The sequence below is a fragment of the Fundulus heteroclitus genome, chromosome 1, assembly GCF_011125445.2.
Source record: "Fundulus heteroclitus isolate FHET01 chromosome 1, MU-UCD_Fhet_4.1, whole genome shotgun sequence".
In the NCBI taxonomy this organism is placed as follows: domain Eukaryota; kingdom Metazoa; phylum Chordata; class Actinopteri; order Cyprinodontiformes; family Fundulidae; genus Fundulus; species Fundulus heteroclitus.
The window spans coordinates 23,867,373-23,886,255 of record NC_046361.1 but is presented as its reverse complement, the minus strand read 5'-3'; the positions used below and the strand labels follow the sequence as shown (position 1 = coordinate 23,886,255).

The following is an 18,883-nucleotide window of genomic DNA, read 5'->3' as shown; positions in this document are numbered from 1 at the left end:
ATTTTACCATACCACCTGTTTATCTTCTGTATAGTTACAGTGGCAGAGCGTACCTGATGTGTTTCGTTTTCCATACAGTTTTGTATGTATCCATTTTCTGCAGAAGTTTTTTTTTTTTTTTTAAGAGTAAATTACTAATAGTATGGTAAAAAAGGTTGATTTGGTCCCTGTAAATGTCTACAATCTACTGGAGTTCTTTGTCATTTTATTAGTTAAAGGGTTTTACTTTTACTACACAAGTCAGAGAAAGGTATATATATATATATATATATATATATATATATATATATATATATATATATATATACATACATACAAGAACAGGATTTTGGTCTGTCTTTCTTTGAAAACTTGTTCGTATTGAGACTAGTTTAATTTATGAATTAATTCACGGTGCATTAAAGTCTGCATTTGAGGGACAGTTATTGGATAGAAGTGGTTCTATTTACAATAATTTCAAAGAGAAAGTAAAAAGTGTGGTTATTAAAAAAACAAATGCTTTGTGTTGCACCTAACATTTTCTGTTGTAAGATTTTAACTTCTCTGTGTTGTGAAATCAGCCAACAGGAAAATAACGTAAGGCCTGACTCTAAGGCCACAATAAATGTAAGGGACTGTTGCAGTCACCCCTCCCGAGTCACTGTTCTCACAGCAGGGGGGCCACTGTGTAAAGCCCCCTGGCCATGCTACAATCGCACTCTTTTGCCTGCTGCTTAGCCGCATTGGGGAGAACACTCTCATCTCTGCCTGTGAGCCCTCATGACGAGTGGTTCACACCGGGGAGACAGCCAACTGGGTTCAAATGGGTTTTGGGAACCCACAAACATTTGCAGTGCCAGTCAGGCTAACTGTTGTAGGAAAGCTGAATTTCACAAGTGAATTTCTCCATTGTGAGATCAATAAAGTTCTATCTAATCTAATCTAATCTAAACTTAGTCGGAACAGTGTGAAGCGCTCTCCTCTCCTGCGGCCAGGCCAAGCTAACAGGAAAGCTGATCTGAAGTCGCCTGCTACAACCTCCATTGGTCCTCACTAGAAGCAGCTATGCCAGGGAGGTCCCAGCTTCCACAACGCGAATGCACTAGTACATCAAGCTTAATTTCGATTTAATGGTGTTTTGTGTAACTTTAGGATTACCCCTAAAGCTAACGACTGATCACTACAGCGCCCCCTAGCTTCCCAGAGAAATAATTGCATTAATAAAATCAAGTGTCCTAAAGGTTATGGATTTTACTGGGTAAATCATTCTTTAAAATGTTATTTTCTCAAATAATGTTTTGTTTAACTCAGAATTTACATTGTGAATGGGTTGTAACACATACCAAATGTTGTTCTAAATTAGTTAAACTAATCTGATCTCATTCCACAGTCTATAAGATGAACTTTGGTTCTCTAACTTGGATCTGCAATGAACCATTCTGAATTATTCTGATGATGGTTTTCAACTATTTTTATTTTTCATTTGTTTCCTTTGTGTGTACATAGTTCCTTAGCTTCTTGTTATCTTAATTTTACTAAGTAGCTTAGTTAGCCTTGACTAGCCCAGTAGAGAGGATTTGTTGATTGAAATATAGTGTTTATTCAGATAAATCAGCATTCTATAGTGGTGTCCTATGGATGTTCATTGTCTGTTAATAAATTCTCGCACTTGAAGGTTTGTCTATCATTTATTCCATATGTGTGCAGAGTTTGCTGTTAAAGGGATGCCAGTGCTCATATCATCCTTTCAACTATTGTCCTGATATCAGCTGATTGGGCTAGTATATTCACTGGACAATACCTAACAGCCCATTAGGGTTATTTATTAAATATGAAATAAATTAAAACAGTGTATAATGGCACAACATCTGTAGTAAAAGTAAAATTAAAAAAGTGTATCTGTATCAGCCATCTATGCTGGTTGGCCAAGTCATTTATTAATTGCAATTGGGGGGGCCACATATGGCACTCTGGAAACTCCTGCTCTAGTCTCACTGTAACAGTTTCACTGGGTTCATTCTGCCTCCGCCGTTACACATTTTCTCTGATTAGCTACTTTGATTCATTTGTCATTACTCCACCCTTGCCTCTGTACTTGAGCTCACTTGTTACCATTACTCATAGCTAGATTCTGCCATTGACTGCATGTCTCATGCCTGTTTCATTTCCTGTGCTTCTTGGCTTGTTTAGCCTGTGCAAAGACCAACCTGCATATTTTATTTTATTTTAGGTTTTAAAGCTAATTGTCTGCAACAGCCAATGTTTTCACATGAGTCCTCAACCAGCAACATGAGATTTGATGCTGTTCAGTGTGAATATATATATAATATATGAATATATTTTTTAAATATTCCAATAAGATATTAAAGGGTCAGTGTGTAACTAAATTGGCTTTTTAATTAGCAAAGATCAAGTATTGCTTTCAGAAATACATATTCTGCCAAAGCCTAATAACAATTGTATCAAAACTGAAAGTGTTCTCATAGCTTAGAGTGAGTAGTTTATAAAAACCACATGCATATACAGATGCCATTTGCGTAAAAAAAAACACAACCTGCAACTCATGGAATCTACAAGCAACTTTAGAAAAGAACAAGCTCAAACTCGCTTATAATATGCTGACTTAGCAACAGCGCCAAAAATCATTTCACACAATGACCGTAGCTACTAGCTCTTAGCAGTAGCTTGGTACCAGATACATGGATGACATACTTGTTGATATTGTCATATTTATTACACTCTGTGGCTTTTGTAGTAAATATTACATGCTTAATGGTGAGGTAATTTATAATTCTTTTAGCAGACCTCTAGATGGGTGTAAATCTTACACACTGGGGCTTTAGAGGAAGTTGTACATTTTTAAAATGTGTATAAAATATTTGGATTTTATCATAAGTACTATGTTTAATGTTTTAATGTAAACCCAATAACAGCATTTAGGATGGCTTTGTAAACAAAGACAAAAATATTGTGTTTATGGATTCCAGTATGCAATATGCCGAGAAAAGGTTTTCTAAACTTTATTCTGAGATATTTACCTTGTATACAGGCTGTTAAAATGAAAGATTTGTTGCTCAGTAGAAGTTTTTTTAGCTTGTTAAGATATTTATTGACATCGGTAGCAATACAGTTGACTTGTAAGATTTAGTTGCAAAAACCAAACTCATTTTGAAGTTGTGAGATTGGCATAAATTACTAGTATGTGTTTGTTTGTTTGTTGTGTCAGTGTTAATGGAGTATTATTCTGAAGTCACTATGGCCTCATGTCACTCGGACATAGGAGGCTTGGAGACATGATGGCTGTGTATTAGATCCACAGTTTGCTGATTGCAAGGCCAAATGCTGCGTAACTACTGTGCGGGATGTTGATTGTCTAGGACAGACTGTCTTTGTTTTTTTTTCTCATTCCAAGGCCACTATCAGGTATTAGGCAGAGCCGAATGCGAGGAGGGGCAGAGACAGACAGACGCAGACTGCAGCGGGACCGTGGGGGTGCGATTACTTTCCATCTATGTGATCTCTGCTCTGTTTCTCAAAAAAAGTGCTGGAACTTCATCACTCCGCTGTCTCCTTATTCAATAACTCTGGGAAGTCAGTTCTTATTGTTTAGAATACCAGCCACAGTCAGCAAGATAATGCTAATGATTTTTTTGGGTTTTCAGAACATCTTAAAATGTATATTATAGTCCTGGGCGGGTAGTGTGCTGCCTTATGTTTCCCTTTGTGTTCCTCTTTCTCTCAGTCCTTTCTGTGCCATTATTCTGTGTTCATGTAAATATGCTCACTTACCTGCAGTCCATCATCTTAAAATTAAAAAAACTGGCAGGACAATACAGCATGGCCAGATTCTACCATTTTATTCAAGGTCAAACTTATAATTTCCTATGAGATTACGAGTTACTTATTCCTTTCTTCCCTTTGTCCTAGATTTGCGATCCAGGAACTCACATCTAGGCAACCACCTGAATATTCTCTGGATTATCAAGGTACTTTTTGAATTAGACAATATCAACAATAGTTATATTGAAATAAAGAAAAACTTTACCAATAGGGGCGCTGGGCTGATTCTACTTACCTGGATAAACTACTTTCACTCACCTGGTTGTCTGCCCCTGCCTTCAAATATCCTCTTGAGATCTGCAAGCCTGCAAAGAAAAATACAGACCTAGTACTCACCACCACCTACCTGTCATCTTTCTCATTCAGCCCCTCTGGGATTCTCAGCATAACCTCTGTGTCAGTAACCTCTCTGCTACAAGGTTGTTACAAAAAACTGCAAATCTTCAAAAAACTCTCCTGAGCCTCTCCAACTTTGTTCTCATTTCATCCACATGATTTTTCTGGCTGCTCCACAGATCACTGCTTATTATATTAATCAAATCTAAAATAAACCTCTTACTAAAGTCACGTTTTTTTGCTGTGTGTTTATGCATTTTTGGGTCACAGTAACACATCAAACATGACAGTTGATAGAAAGCAAAAAGGTCTTGCCAGGAACTAAATTTACATCGGTCTCTTTCTAACTTTCTCATACGGTAATATCTGTGATGTATTTTTTTTCTTCTTCTTTTTTAGGATGAAGTCATTCTACCAATGCATAATAAGTCACTGGAATAATGTCGGTGACAGTAATGCTCCTGGAATTGAATGTTATGGAGGCGTATGTGGTACAGTTACAGCATGAGTAAAATGATACTGTTTGATCAATAATGCTCAACATCGACCAGTATGGCTCCTCTGTGTGTAAGTGATCGTTTGTCTCTTTCCCACTGCTCAGCAATACTTCAGGCTTATCAGAACACTGGCCAGAGCAGGGCGCTAAGCAAGAACTGCATTCTATACGAGTCAAAAGGAAGGAAATAAAATTGTGTTAAACAAATAAAATGTACTAGTTTTGGTGAAATGTTTTAGGGAGTTTTTCTTGATACGTGTTGTTTTTTTTCTTTTGTTGTATTTTGCCACATCATGCTGCACTCAGGTTTCTGTGAGAATGAGCCAAATGCTGGTGAAGGTCAAAAGGTGGGGCCACTGCTGTCCTGCTGAGCTGGTGTTGGCAGCGATATCACAGTCTGTGAGAAGGGTGTACCTTTTTATGTATGTGAGTTACCAGAGTTGATGCAGAAATAAAGGGGTAGGTAATCTGAGAAAGTACAGTGACATGCAAATTTTTTCCAAAGTTTCGGTAACTATTTGTAAAAGAGAAATAACAGCGTCAAGTTAAAGATGGCAATGTTTATATAACTAAAATGGAGTTAATTTTAGTGTCAATTATTTAAAGTAGCAAATTAGGTATAATTGATTGACAGAGCCGGGATTTCCATGTACTTTGTAAGCCACAGAATTGCTAACAAGGGCTTAGCAGAATCGATTACCAACCTTTCTTATCATTTCTTTTCATAATCAGAATCACTGGTAACCCAGTCTAGATACAGTAGGTCCCTCTTGTTTGAGGAAGAGTTGACTGGACACAAACTGATAATCAGCTGGCAACAAATCCATCAACTCCCTAGCAGTGAAAACCTTCTTGTTCTTGACTGCCATTATTCTCTTCAGAGTAAAAGATGACAAAATAAGACACCCGAAAATAACACCCTATGCACTTTGCACCCCATGCGTAAAAGCACTGAAACGTTTTCAACTGAAGTCCAGTTGCTTTGTTCTTTTAACCTTTTTGGGACTTTCTATTTCTTGGATGACTGAAGCTATGATTACATGGACATAAATTGTCAGAATAAAGTGCTGATTGGAATAAAAATACATATTATTGTGATCGAATTAAGCCAGAGGTTTTCAAATATTTTCTGTTGCGCCCCCATTTAAAGAATTAAAAAATATTAGCAACAACTTTTGTTGTTTTTTTTGTCTAAATGCATTGAAGCAGTCACTCCCTTTTACGTTTTATAAAAGTTCAACACGTTATATAATAATAATGGTTTTAACCACTAGAATTTTTCAACATTGAAAAATGTTATAAAATATAATATTAACAGCAGTATAACAGGTCTTTAGCCTGAGAAATCTCTGCAGTCAAACAAAAAGTTGAAACTATACTCAACACAGCACCGGCGGCAACATGAAAACGTTCCTCAGGCACTTAGTCTACATTCTCTCCTAAACCACCAGAGTGCCAAAGTCCATTATGTGCCAGCAGTCTCATCATCCGGTTCTTCTCCTCCCCTGTCACAGTCAGCACCTTCCTATACATCTTCATCAACCTCACAACCCTCACTGCATGAACTATCTTTCTTACTCCATTGTCATTTCCAAGCTCCCAAGTTAGCCGATGTGGAGGTCCAAGCAGATCCACTTCACATTGCGGAGCTCTCCAATGTGCGGATCCAGATAGATGCTCCCCACCTGTCTGAGTTTACCGGTAAGGAGGTCTTCAGTAATCATATCTCACCTGAGCTCTTCAGTGTTCCGGTCTCGCCCATGGGCTTCAGAGGCCCTGCCTCACCTGAGGTCGCCAGGGGCCATGCCTTACTTAAGGTTGCCAGTGGCAATGCCACACCCAAGGTTGCCAGTGGCCCTGCCTCAGCCCCTGTCGATGCTCCTGAATTCACAGAGGATGGTGTCTTGGAGGATCTGCTTCATGCCTGGCCTCCAGAGCTCTGCTGTGGGCTCCACTGGTTCAGCCATGGCCAGTCTGATGGTTCCAGAAATCTAGTCTCCAAACCTCCAGTATCATGGTCCGGTTTCCAGCCTGCAGCATTGTGGTTCTACACTGTAGCATCTACGGATCCTGCACTGCCAGCCTCCAGTCCACGTCCTGCACCGACGTCGTCTAGGACTGTGTGCTTCATTGGGACTCCCTCACGGCTACCCTCCTGAATTCTGTTTTCTTTGGTTGTTTGCTTTTAGGTTTGTGCCCTCAATCCAAGGTCCCCTCCATCCACCCTGGTTAAGTTGTTTGTTTTTTGGTTGTTGTGGTTATATCTGTTAATTCACCACATTTTCCTGTAAGGTTCTGCTCCCCTCCAATATCATCGCTCTCTCTCCCTCAGCTTAATTATCTCTACACATTTCACCTGTGCTAAATTGTTCTATTCTATCTTCCCTTCTTTCTATTTATTCAGTTAGTGTAACATTCACAGCTTTTGGCTGTGATTCTGTGCCTCTACTGCTGACGTTACACTCTTTCCCTGTGCTGCTCTAGCTATTTTCCCCCTGATTTCCTGCACCTGTGATCACTCTCATTACTGGCACTGCTTCACCTATGTGTTGCCTATAAATTCCTGTCTACTCCAGTGTGCAGGTGCCAAATTCTCAAAAACCATAGTGTGAGTAGACCTTCCAGCATTCCTTTACCGCCTTCCGTGAGCGACTCTGTTTTTTGTTTGGACTCGTGGCAGTTTGCTTCGCCCTTGTTGGACTCTCCTGTTGGTTCTCAGTTTCTGAACATCTGCCTGAGTCTGTTGCTTGACTCTGCCTCTCTGCCAATACCTCCTGTACTTCTGGACGTTGGTCCAGACTTTGGCTGTTGGATTCCCCCTCTGATACCGCATTCTGCTTCAGTATCCTCATGCATGACCCTAGATTGTCTCCAGACATTCTCCACTGTAGTTAGTTAGGTTTTGGACCTAGCTTCTGCAAGTAAAGGACAACCTGAGATCCTCCTGGAACCACTCATTTAGTGCCACACACCAGATTCAAGCGAAGTTAGTGGCTTTAATACTGTGCTTAACAACTCCCACTCCCACTGTTGGACTCACAGCCACTAACCTGTCTCTCGTCCTGAGCCAGTTCCAGAAAGTTCCCACACTGGCTACACTTGTTTCTCTACTTAATATCCTTTAAAAGTCTCTCCTTGTGTCTGTAATGAACCAGAATTTGGACCCAAAATTCAGCCAGTCAGCTCAGTTATACTCAATGTTACGTCCTCTTTTAAGCAACCTCTGTTCTGGTATTTACCCGGTCTTGTTCCTGGTCCCTGGTCCTTCTGCCATGTGTAAGTTTACTTATTTGTTTGTTAATAAATCACCAATCTATTTAACATGCGACTCTCAGACTCTTGCCTGCACTTCAGTCCACCAACAAACTCAAATCAAAACCTGACAATCTTTTGCTAAGACTGCCAGACTTCTGTTTATCCATGTTTTCCTACTCTATGAAATCCCCTCTGACATAATTTTGGACAGAGGACCACAATTCATCTGTCAGGTATGGTGAGACCTTTGCACTTCCGTCAGGGCCAAGGTCTAACTTCTGGTTTCCATCACCAGGCAAATGTAACCACATGAAACAGGAGGCTGAGAACACTGCTTGCTGTCGGTGCAGTGACAACCCAACGTATTGGAGTCAGCACCAGGCCTTGGTGGAGTGTGCCTAGATTGGCCACATCTCTGTCACCAGTGGTATCTCCCTGTTTAGGCTTCCCTTAGGATTGTAACCATTACACTTGTTGTCTTCATTCACAGATACCATGCTCCCTCCTAATAAGGTATAATGTGCAATGATGAAGGTAATAATAGCTTACAGGAGGTCCAGGAGGATTAGACACGCTCCACTCTGCATACAGGGGGAGGTGGTTGAGCATGTGGACAGCATTAGATTCCTGGCATTCACATCTCCTCTGACCTCTCCTGGACTTTGAACACCTCCCACCTGGTGAAGAAGGCTCTTCTTCCTCAGGAAACTGAAAAAGGACTGGTCATTCTACTAAGCTGCTAAAAAACTTCTACAGAGCTACCATAGAGAGTGTGCTATGTATCAGCATAACTCTATGGTATGGGAGCTTCTTTCCGAGAGCTTTGAGAGCTATTGCCCCCTGATCGGAGACTGAAGTCCAACACTTTAAAATCCCACCACTTTTGCTAGCCTATCATACGTTACAATCACTCTAATGTTATTGTTTCGTGTACACATTATCTCAGAATATTTAATTGCACATTTCTATAAATGAAGCCTCAAATTATCATTGCACAAAAGCACCTTATAACCTCATTATTTGTTATCTGTGACTCATGAAGGACAATCAGTTCATACAAACTTTTGTATCTTCATCATTTTATTTTTTTTATCTTTTGAATCTCTTGCATTCATCCAGTCACCAAGTCTCTGTGCCTGACTCTCCTCCTTCCCTGGTCCTCTGGCTCAGTTCTAAAGACCCCAGTCATTCCTCTCCAGCATATCTCCCTCCTTCCATATGTAAGTCAGTTTTTCATCTCAGCATTACTTGATGAACTATTCAATTCAAATCATTTCATTCATCTTAGATGCGTTGCTGACCTCCCGTTCAGTGTTTCAGTCCCGAATACCTGGCATCCATCTTCACTTATTTTCCAATAAACCGTTTAAAATGTTCCTGCCTCCTGAGTGTACTATGCATGTGGGTCAGAGCGGTAGCTAAAACCATGACATTCTCTTGACAATAATGCACTTTGTGTTGGTCTACCACATAAATCCCATCTCGTTCAGGTTAAGGTCTATGTTTGTAACATCATAAATTGTGAAAAAGTTTAAGGGCTATGACATTTTTTTTCAAAGGACTGCCTGTATGCACAGAGCATGAAGAAGCTGTGACACACAAGGTGAAATTCCTGATTGATGGAGCTGCTGTAATGAGGTCTGATGTTATTTATCTGTTTGAGGTGTATCTCTCCATTAGTAAAATATTCACCTACAGCACACAGGTCGGATTCAGACAAGTTGCTGAATGATTGATGTGGACAGCAGCAAGTCGCAGACAGTCCTTCACACCACACTGCACACATTAATGTGCTTAATAGTTTTAGTCCCACCCCTTCAGCGATTGGAGAATGTTTGCAGTAAAGTCCGTAGCATACCATGTTGATGATCTGTCATAATTACAGAAATTTCTGTGAGAATGTGTGTCTGTGTGAGTGTATCTATCCTTTAATGTTTGAGTAACCAGAGTGAAATGTGTTTATCTAAAGTCCAATAGCGGCAGAGGCAGATCCAGAAATGAGCAGCCAAAAACAGATGAACGTGGACGTTTATCTTCAGCGCTTACATTTATCATTCTATCAGAGCAAAAAGGTTTGCAAGCATCTTTCCGATGGCAGACTGGACATCTTTTGAAGACATATTAGGAATTGTAAAGGAAAACAGTAAACACAAGTTAACTTTGTTTTTGCAATTAGTTCAGAGAGGCTGGGGCAAAATCAAACAACAAGTCATCAAAACTTACTGACTGTCAAATCCTAGACATACTCTGTCAGCATTTCAGCTCTTTAGGGATTGAAGTCATTTAATCCGGGAGCACAGGGCCTGCTGCTAAGCCCTCTGTAGTAAAGGCAGGGTGTTTGATTTACACAGTCTTTATTGCTGCTTTTGTCAGCAACAAAGCGCAAATTAGACTGTGAGTGGATGTCTGTGTTGGCCAAAGCTGGCCAGCTAGAAATTGAAAGAAGAGCAACCTGCTGCTCTCCTGTCTACTAACATTGCAATTATCTATAAAAATACCTTCTCATTCTTTCTGTTGTGACTTACACATAAGCACATCTTTCCCGAACCTCTCATTCCGCAAGAAGGGAAAGAATCAAATTCAGCTCAAACACACCCTCCTCAAATGAGCAGATAACAGGTAGGGAGGAAAAGGGAAACAGAAGAGGAGGTGAGAGGATAAGGTGAGGTTAGCGAAGAGCAGGCACCAGCACACACCCGTACACACCCTCTTTGCTCAACTCGTTTCCAGCCATGCTGAACCAAACCCGACAGGTATTCAATTTTCCCAAAGCTAAATCTAATCTGCAGCTGTCTCCTGCGCACTGACACACTGCTACACTGGAACGCTTCAGCCGTCACCCACCTTTGGCAGCAAACAAGCACAATCACAGGTACTTCCATCAGCAGTATGACAAAAAATATATTTATATAAAGTTTTTAATTGGACAAAAAAGTAATTGGAGGCCATTAAGGAGAGTGTATGCAATTAAGTCCCAAATTATTAAATTATTCAATGTAATCTTTAATTTCCCCAAAATATTTCTGGTGACTAGAAGAAATATTAGCAGTTTGAGTGCCCCAGCCAGAACCCTGAATCTGTAGAGGGAGATAAATATTAGGGTGATGGCAAAGAGGCATATCAAAATTCATGCAGGAAGCTGGTTAGCAATTACAAGAAGGGTTTGAGTTGTGTAACGTTGATAAAGCTAATATTTTTAATGGATTAATGCCAGGAATACAAATATCTGATATGCCATTTTCTGAACAAATGTTAAAAAACATTTTATTTGTTTATTTTACATTGTATGACTGTTTTTTGAGAGACTGTTTAGATTCCTGAAATAAAGTTATTGGTTAAATGAACATTATTTTAAATCTAGATCTGCAAAGATCATGGTAAATTTACTATACAACCTCTATCAATTCTAAGGTTATCTTGTTTTTAAATTATTTAAATTTGACCCTGTGTATAAAACCACACAAACATTCTTTTTCAGAAATTGACTACTCAAAGTGACAGTGTGTAAGTAATTTGGCTTTTAATTAGCAAACATCAAGTATTTCTTTTATAAATTACGTATTCACACAAATAACCTCACATCAAAAATGAAAGCATTCTCCTGACTTAGAATTAGTAGTTTATAAATACATAGGTGTTGGTGCACCCACTGGGAGGCGGCATGTTGTGTCACCATTTCCGATTTCAGAAGCCAAAAGGGTACAAACTGTCGGGGTTTTGGGGTTACGGTGGATAACAGTGGCGTCTCGGACACCCCAGCCACAGCCACAATTTTAATGCACTTCGGACATGTACATCTGCATTGATAACAAATAGTGGTTCGGCGGAGACAGAAGGTGTGTGGATGTCTGGAGGGTCTCCACTAGCATTGTGGGTGGGGGCTCCTGTGCATCAATGATGACCTTCCTCTGTATGGCTGCCCTGAACTGACACCTTGTGTCTATCTGCCTGGGACTGCTGCTGCATTCCAGAGCCAGGTCCACGTGTCTTTTTGATGCTCCTGTGTTTTGTGGGTTGCAGGCCTTCTGCTGTTCTTACAACTCTTACAAGAGTGCTTCCAGGTGACAAATTTGCTCACATACACCCACTCAAAAAAAAACACGCTTCTTTCTACAAATGTGCTTACCAACCCTCACACATATACACACCCCAACACACATACAGACAAATAATCCAAATGGTGGAAGCTCATAATAACACAGGTTAATTTGGCTTGTCTGTTTTGATGCTGGATTGTGTCTGAATTTAATTGTCAATGTAATTAAGACACCTTCTTGAGAAACCCGTTTTATAGAGGAAAACTGCCGTGGCACATGTAGGCAACCAGTTATGGTATGCTTGAAATGCTGCGACAGGACACATGAAGAAAAAAAAAAAACTTTTCCTTTGCTAAAACAAATTCCAACAGAGTCTTGTCACACATCATTACACCTTCCTAACATCCTGCGCACTTAAGCTCTGAAGATGTGCATCTGTATGAGAGCCCTGGTGTTTGTGTGTGTGTGTGTGTGTGTGTGTGTGTGTGTGTGTGTGTGTGTGTGTGTAATCGAGTATTCTTTAAGTAGGTTTGCAAACTTGAACACGCATTTCAGCGCGCACACACACACTCACTCACTCACACACACACACACACACACACACACACACACACAGGTTGCCAATTCCTCACCCTTAGATGCAAGTCCTGCTTTTCAAAATAGAAAAGCAGACACGCATGGATGGCTGTAGCCACACTGACTGATCATTTTTCTTGTATCTTCCATTACCAAGAGGGTTGAAGTTATTTCAGTATAGAAAAACCATCCTTCTGCTTTTATTCCAGCAAAACCGTAACATCATTTGGGGAGAAATACTCGCCCAACCAGCAATGAACACACAGACCCAGCCGTCACTACCAGGCTGGCTCGTCTGGACAGGTTGCTCAATGATACATGAAATTAAAGATTTAAACAGAACGACAGTGAAGAGGCAGAAACCCCAAAGCTCATTCTTCCTGTAGCGGTTAGATTTTTAATGTCTCTCAAGCTGAAACCTTTCTTCATATCAATGTGAATGCATGAAACAAAGACCAACATGGGATTCTAGCTGCAAATTTAAACTGCTATTAATCATTGATTTTTTTTATGAGGGATAACACACAAACCCTTACACACGCACAAAAACACTCACACGCACTCACGGAGTGACAGCGATCCTGTCTGCCATAACCTTGAAACAAGAGCCGTTTCCAAAGGATGTTGGAAGCATGCAAGGTTGTGAAAAAGGGACAACAGATCCAGTCAGGTGAGAAGAGAAGAGGTAACTAAGGTTTAAAAACCATACAAATTCAAACATATTGTTTTTATTATCTTCTCTGCATACAATCACACCCAGTAACCGCTAAGAATTATACATCTATTGTATGTAGATATTTAAATGTCATTCAAAAACCGGCTTTCATTCATAAAAGATGAAAAGCCTCCCATAATCTGTTTGGAGAGATATCGGTTTAAGCGTTTAATGTATTTGATTAGGACTGCACCTCAATTAAATATAATTAAGATGTTTATTGCATGGTTTTGTGTTAGCAATTTTAATTAACAAGTCCTTTCGTTCTTGTTAGGAGTAAGTCTTATTAAAGATAATTAAACTGGAAGTCAAGCGTCAAATGCATGCAGCAGCAACACAAAGGAAAGCTCACATTGAATTTGTTGCATTTGATCTTGGAACATGATGAAAAACGGGAGACACACAAGAGTTGACATATTTTTTACAAAATCACAATTCAGATTAGGGATTGGTTAGTATGAGATTCTCACAGTTAAGATTGAGTAAAAATACCACAGCTTCAAAGTATCAACGTAGTTACAAAAACACTTAGAAGAACATAAATTAATCTAATGCTTTTTATTTACAACAGAAATGCAACATTTATTGCTACTGCTGCTCAAATAATACAACATATCTATTATTCCAGTTATAATTATGCTGTCTACAACATTTTTATTCACTGTTAGTTTTACTTAAAAAAAAATATTGCTGTGTCCTATACTTTTTGATGGTATCTTGCAGCCTATTTGTCCAGGGGTTCAATCTACTCGGTTTTGGTCTGCATAGAGCTTGCAGCCTGGGCATTAGGGAGGGTTTCTTTTGGCTATTACTTATGTTGTTGACCTTGTGATTCCAAAATCAGTATCCAGTAAATAAGAAGCAACATCGCCCTAGTGTTTTGCTCTGTATAACACTGTCAAAAAATAGCGCATCTGGCTAATGACTTTGCCGTTGGTATCTGATTGACATCCTCGAAGTATTCCCTAAATAAAAGTACCGGTTTCTAAAATATTATGGGTCACACTTTATTACCTCTAGTTCTACAACTAAAATACATTGACTTTACTTTCCACCTTTTCTTTCATCTTTTTATTTTCTGTTTTTTTTTCACAAAGCGTTTTGTGGTTTACATCTTTGAAATGTGCTATCCAAATAACAATCACTTACTTTATCTTTACAGCATATCTGCAAAAGTTCTTTAACAATTTGTGAGCTAGATAATGTGATCAAAAAGGCATTTGTTTTTGTTTCTTTTTTATTGCTTTCTAATAAAAAGTCTGTCTTATTTTCATAAATGTCTAACAAGGAAGAACATCCTGAGACATAATCAAAGAAAGACTTGTCTGAACATGTCTGGTGTGTATAACTTATGCAGATGAAGTGCTACTTCCGTGGGAGTTTAGTTACGCCGGGGTCAGAAAGAGAACTGAAGAGAGACTGAGTCCATCTGTCCCATGCCCAGGGGGAAACCTGCACACACTCTCGCACAAACACATACATGCACATGAATTTCAGAGTCTTTTCTCCTCGATACCAGCCTCCTCTCCAAGTGCAACAGATAATGTCTCTCAGTCTGCCTGCACCGTTTAAAAGCATTTGTACCCTCAGGTCTGCTGTAGCCCCTCCTCATGCACTGTACTGGGCTGACATCAACATACAGGAAGCTGGGACATGTTTTCAAATCTATGCATAGATTTATGCAGCCTGCACCCATACGAATACCTACGCATTTGCATCACAACAATTTTGGTGCGAAAGATGCACTTCGTCGATAAAGTGGCCCTCTGCCTTTCTTCGCTCAATTAACCCCACGGTCCTCATTTGCATTTATAAGAAGGTCGTCACTCTGTGGGAGAGTTATCTACTTTTTGGAGGCAGAGAAAGATGAGTGGGGTGAACTGCCTTTTTTTTTTCTTGTCAAAAAGATAACACCACTCATCTGCCTTATCACTTACTGATGCTCATGCATGTGGGTGACTGTGCTTGTGAATATGCAACGTGTCCTCGAGACCATAAGCACTATGCGAGTGAAATGGGATTTTGATTCTGTGTGCACGGCACATGTAAGTGACAGATGCAGGTCCTGTCGATGCATCACGTCAAACCTCTTATTTGTCTTGAGATTCTCCCTGCCTTCACCAGGGCTCCAGACCGGTGGTCCTGCGTCTGCATCCTCACTCAGAGGTTAGTTCATTTTGGCCTTTCATTCGCTAATTATCCATTAGCCAGTTTTAACTCAAGCTTCATCCACTGACCCTCCATTAGACAAAATTTGCATTTTGTCACACTCAAATCCTGCATTAATGCCACAAAACAGAGTGGAAGAGGAACGAGAAAAGATTGCAAAGAGGGATAAAAAGGTAGATAAGAGGAGGTGGGATGGAAACGAAGGAAACACTCTGCTGGATAGCAATAAAATTTGCTCTTTTCCTAAACTGTAATTTGTGAACGTGCATGAATATATGTGTGAGTAAGTGTGTATTTGAACGGATCTGCCAGAGTGCTTTAGAGCTGACATCTATTTAAATGGTAAATGTTTTGAATAAGCTTTTAAATCTGCACCTACAAAGCTGACGTGCATTATCGATTCTCAAGTGGCTGAAGTATGGCACATCCTTAAATATGAGAGGTGAAAATCTGAGAAATTACAGAACTCAAAATCATCTCTGCTCAGAAGCTGATTGAACATGTCAACATAAAAGTGTAAATCATGATTTCAGAGGTATTATTACTCTAAGAGAGTCACATAGTTTCAACTGTGCATAATAAACATGATTACATTTCTAAATAGTTTTTAAACATATTTTAAACACCAATATGAACTAGCAGATCAAACATTTCTTTTCTTGAAGCATAAATCGCGTTTCAAAGAATTTTGAGAATCCTTAAAAAAAACCTTTGCAACGTGTTCTACAAAAACACCTCTTACTGCAATTTGAAGACCTCTTTTTTCACTATTAAGTATTTTTGTTCTTATTTTACATTTGGTGAGTTAACTTAAGAGGTAAATCGGCCAACCTTTTGCAGCAGCTGGGAGCCCGAGTACTTTGCAGAGATGGACTTTATCTCCCCACCAAATGCAGAGGCCCATAGCTTCACCCTACAGGTGTGCACACATTGAATAATGAAAAAAATCACGATATTACTGCAGAAAATATCTATACAATATATATAAAGCAGTGACTTAAAAAACTATAAACCCTGTTAGTAACGGTAAATTAAAAGGTAAGTAAAAAAAATCAATACAGTGCAAAATAACACACACTCAAACAAATCAGTGATTTAAAAGCCTTGAAACTCTTAGTTCCTCATTTTAGCTCATATTTCCACCTTCTCGGAAAATAATGACACCTCATGCAAAAATTCCTAAGAAAATATGTTGTACTATTAAATTGTGATTTAAATATATTTAGCAAATAAACCAATTGCGGCAGGACTTTTATAGAACTCCAATCAAAAGAAAAAAAAATAATTAAGTCTATTTTGGCACCGCTTTAAAAAGAGGCACATTTGAGGAAAAGTACAATGAAGTACTTACACGGACGGGGGGATGCTTTGGTGGGTGCCCCTAACTCCAGTAGCCCTGGTGTTTTGAGTTAAGAAAAGTAGAAGCAGCCACATTAACCAAGCGCTGGAAGCCACACAGCACCGACCCGCCTGCATCTTTGACACCGATACCCCCTCCTGCGCGCACAATACGAGTTTCTGGCTTTAATTGCTGCCACCCTCAAAGACTCCAGTAACGAGAAGGAATACAAAGAGCGACGCTGGAGTCACCTATACTGATTTACTAAATAATTCATGACATTGAGTTCAGCTTCATGAGCCGGTGCGGGACGCGAATATGCGTCTTTGCGAACGGCTGTGCTCCCGGTGAGTGACTTATCCAAAGTGCAGCGGTGCGGCTTCGCTGACCGGTGCGTCGCACACACGGCTGGGCTTCCATACACCAATTCGACCTCCGCTCCTTCCGCAAAAAGAGAGTCCTCTTAGCCGCTCTGATTTGCTCACCCCAGCCTCTGAAAAAGCCACTCTGGAGGTTCGGAGGGGGGAAACCAGGGAGAACATCAAACGACGCAGCGCACAAGTGCACGCCTCATCCTTCTGACTGATGGGACTAACCTCCTCTCTCTCGCTCACACTCTCCCTCCCTCACACACACAAAAACCCCACTTTCTCTCCTCCTTCCTCTCAGGATCTGAGGATATAGGCTGGTGACGGATCCGGCATTGTTGTTGAATTACGCCATACTTGGGATTGCCTGACTCATTCTGCCTCCCAACCAAGCACCCCCCCCCCCCTCACACACACACACACACACACACACACACACACACACACACTTGGTCTCTAATATCGCCATAATAGCTGTAGTCTGTAGCTTTCAGGACACATCAAGTATTGTACTGGATGGTCAGTTCACTCAAGCAGGAACTGCCGCTAAAGTGGAGGAATAATAGAAGGAGAAAAAGAAAAAGTAAGGAAATGGGTGGGGTGGGGGTGTTGGCCGCCCAGTGTAAGAAGGGGAGAACCAGATGATAAGTCAGTTCTGCTGCATTGAAGCATGCCAAATGCACTTCTCAGTAGTGCTGTGGCACTGGCAGTGCGTGGACATATGGGTTGGGAAAGAGGATGAGAGCCCCCAGGCGACAGACCCTATGTGATGGATTGCATTTCACAAAGAAGCAGGGATTCTGGCAAAGTACTGGAAGGGGGGATCAACTTTCCCTCAATAGCGCAGTTCTAACTCAGCATGTGGCTTGATCCAATGTTTGGATATCAAAACTTGACAAATGTGGCTCTGACATCTGTGTATTGCAGCTGGAATATAGTGCCCATCAAAATTGTTGTTCCCCATTGAACTTTTTTTTTTGGTCTCAGTACAAACTTCAATTCAATTCAATTCAATTTATGTATATAGTGCCAAATCATGAAACATGTCATCTCAAGGCACTTTACAAAATCAAGTTCAATCATATTATACAGGAACTTCACTATGTTTTGTTTGCATTTTTGTGATAAACTGACACAGAATAGAGCACAATCAAGCAAAAATAAATCTGAAAAGTGTGGCGTGTCTTTCTGGTGGGTTCCTTGGTCTTTCAAAGAACAGTTTGATTTATAATGAGATAAAGTTTTACAGAGGCAGACTACTTGCTAATTAGGTGACTTCTGGGCAGTAGGTTGCAATTAGTGTCAGAGAAGGGTAAAAAGGGCTGAATAATTCTTTTTATCTGTAAAATATTTTGAAAATCATGTATCATTCATAACAGCCATCATTCACTCTTCACTTACCACTGGAATTGTTCCTACTCTCTTCAATACTGCCATTATCGATCCAATACTGAAGAAATCTGCCTTAGATCCCGACAACTACAATAATCTTCACCCATTTGTAACTGACCTTTTAGTAAAGTTTTAGTAAGTACTTGAAAACAGTTGTCTTCCAGCTTCATTCTCATTTAACTCATAATAATCTTCATGAATAATTCCATATTGTTTATTTTGTTCCCGCCACAGTACTTGAAACCACCTTCATAAGAATCCACAATGATCTTCTGATGGCAGCTGACTCTGGTCTAACCTCTATTCTCATTCTTGTGGATCTGAGTGTGGCCATCGATACAATTTCTCGCTCCGTCCTTCTCCAAAGATTATCTCCAGTTG

The 18,883-nt window shown here is 40.0% G+C and overlaps 1 protein-coding gene across 2 annotated transcripts in view; it reads right to left on the bottom strand.

The window, feature by feature from the left end:
- The window catches only part of cacna2d3a (calcium channel, voltage-dependent, alpha 2/delta subunit 3a), a 186,614-nt gene extending 169,158 nt beyond the window's left edge, over positions 1-17,456 (bottom strand). For both annotated transcript variants that reach the window (XM_036138420.1, XM_036138425.1), the window contains exons 1-2: positions 16,755-17,456; positions 16,235-16,316 (exon numbers count right to left, since the gene is read on the bottom strand). In XM_036138420.1, the coding sequence (XP_035994313.1) occupies positions 16,235-16,316; positions 16,755-16,879 (207 nt within the window). In that variant the 5' untranslated portion in view covers positions 16,880-17,456. The remainder of the gene's footprint in view (positions 1-16,234; positions 16,317-16,754) is intronic.
- Positions 17,457-18,883: the final 1,427 nt, after the last annotated feature.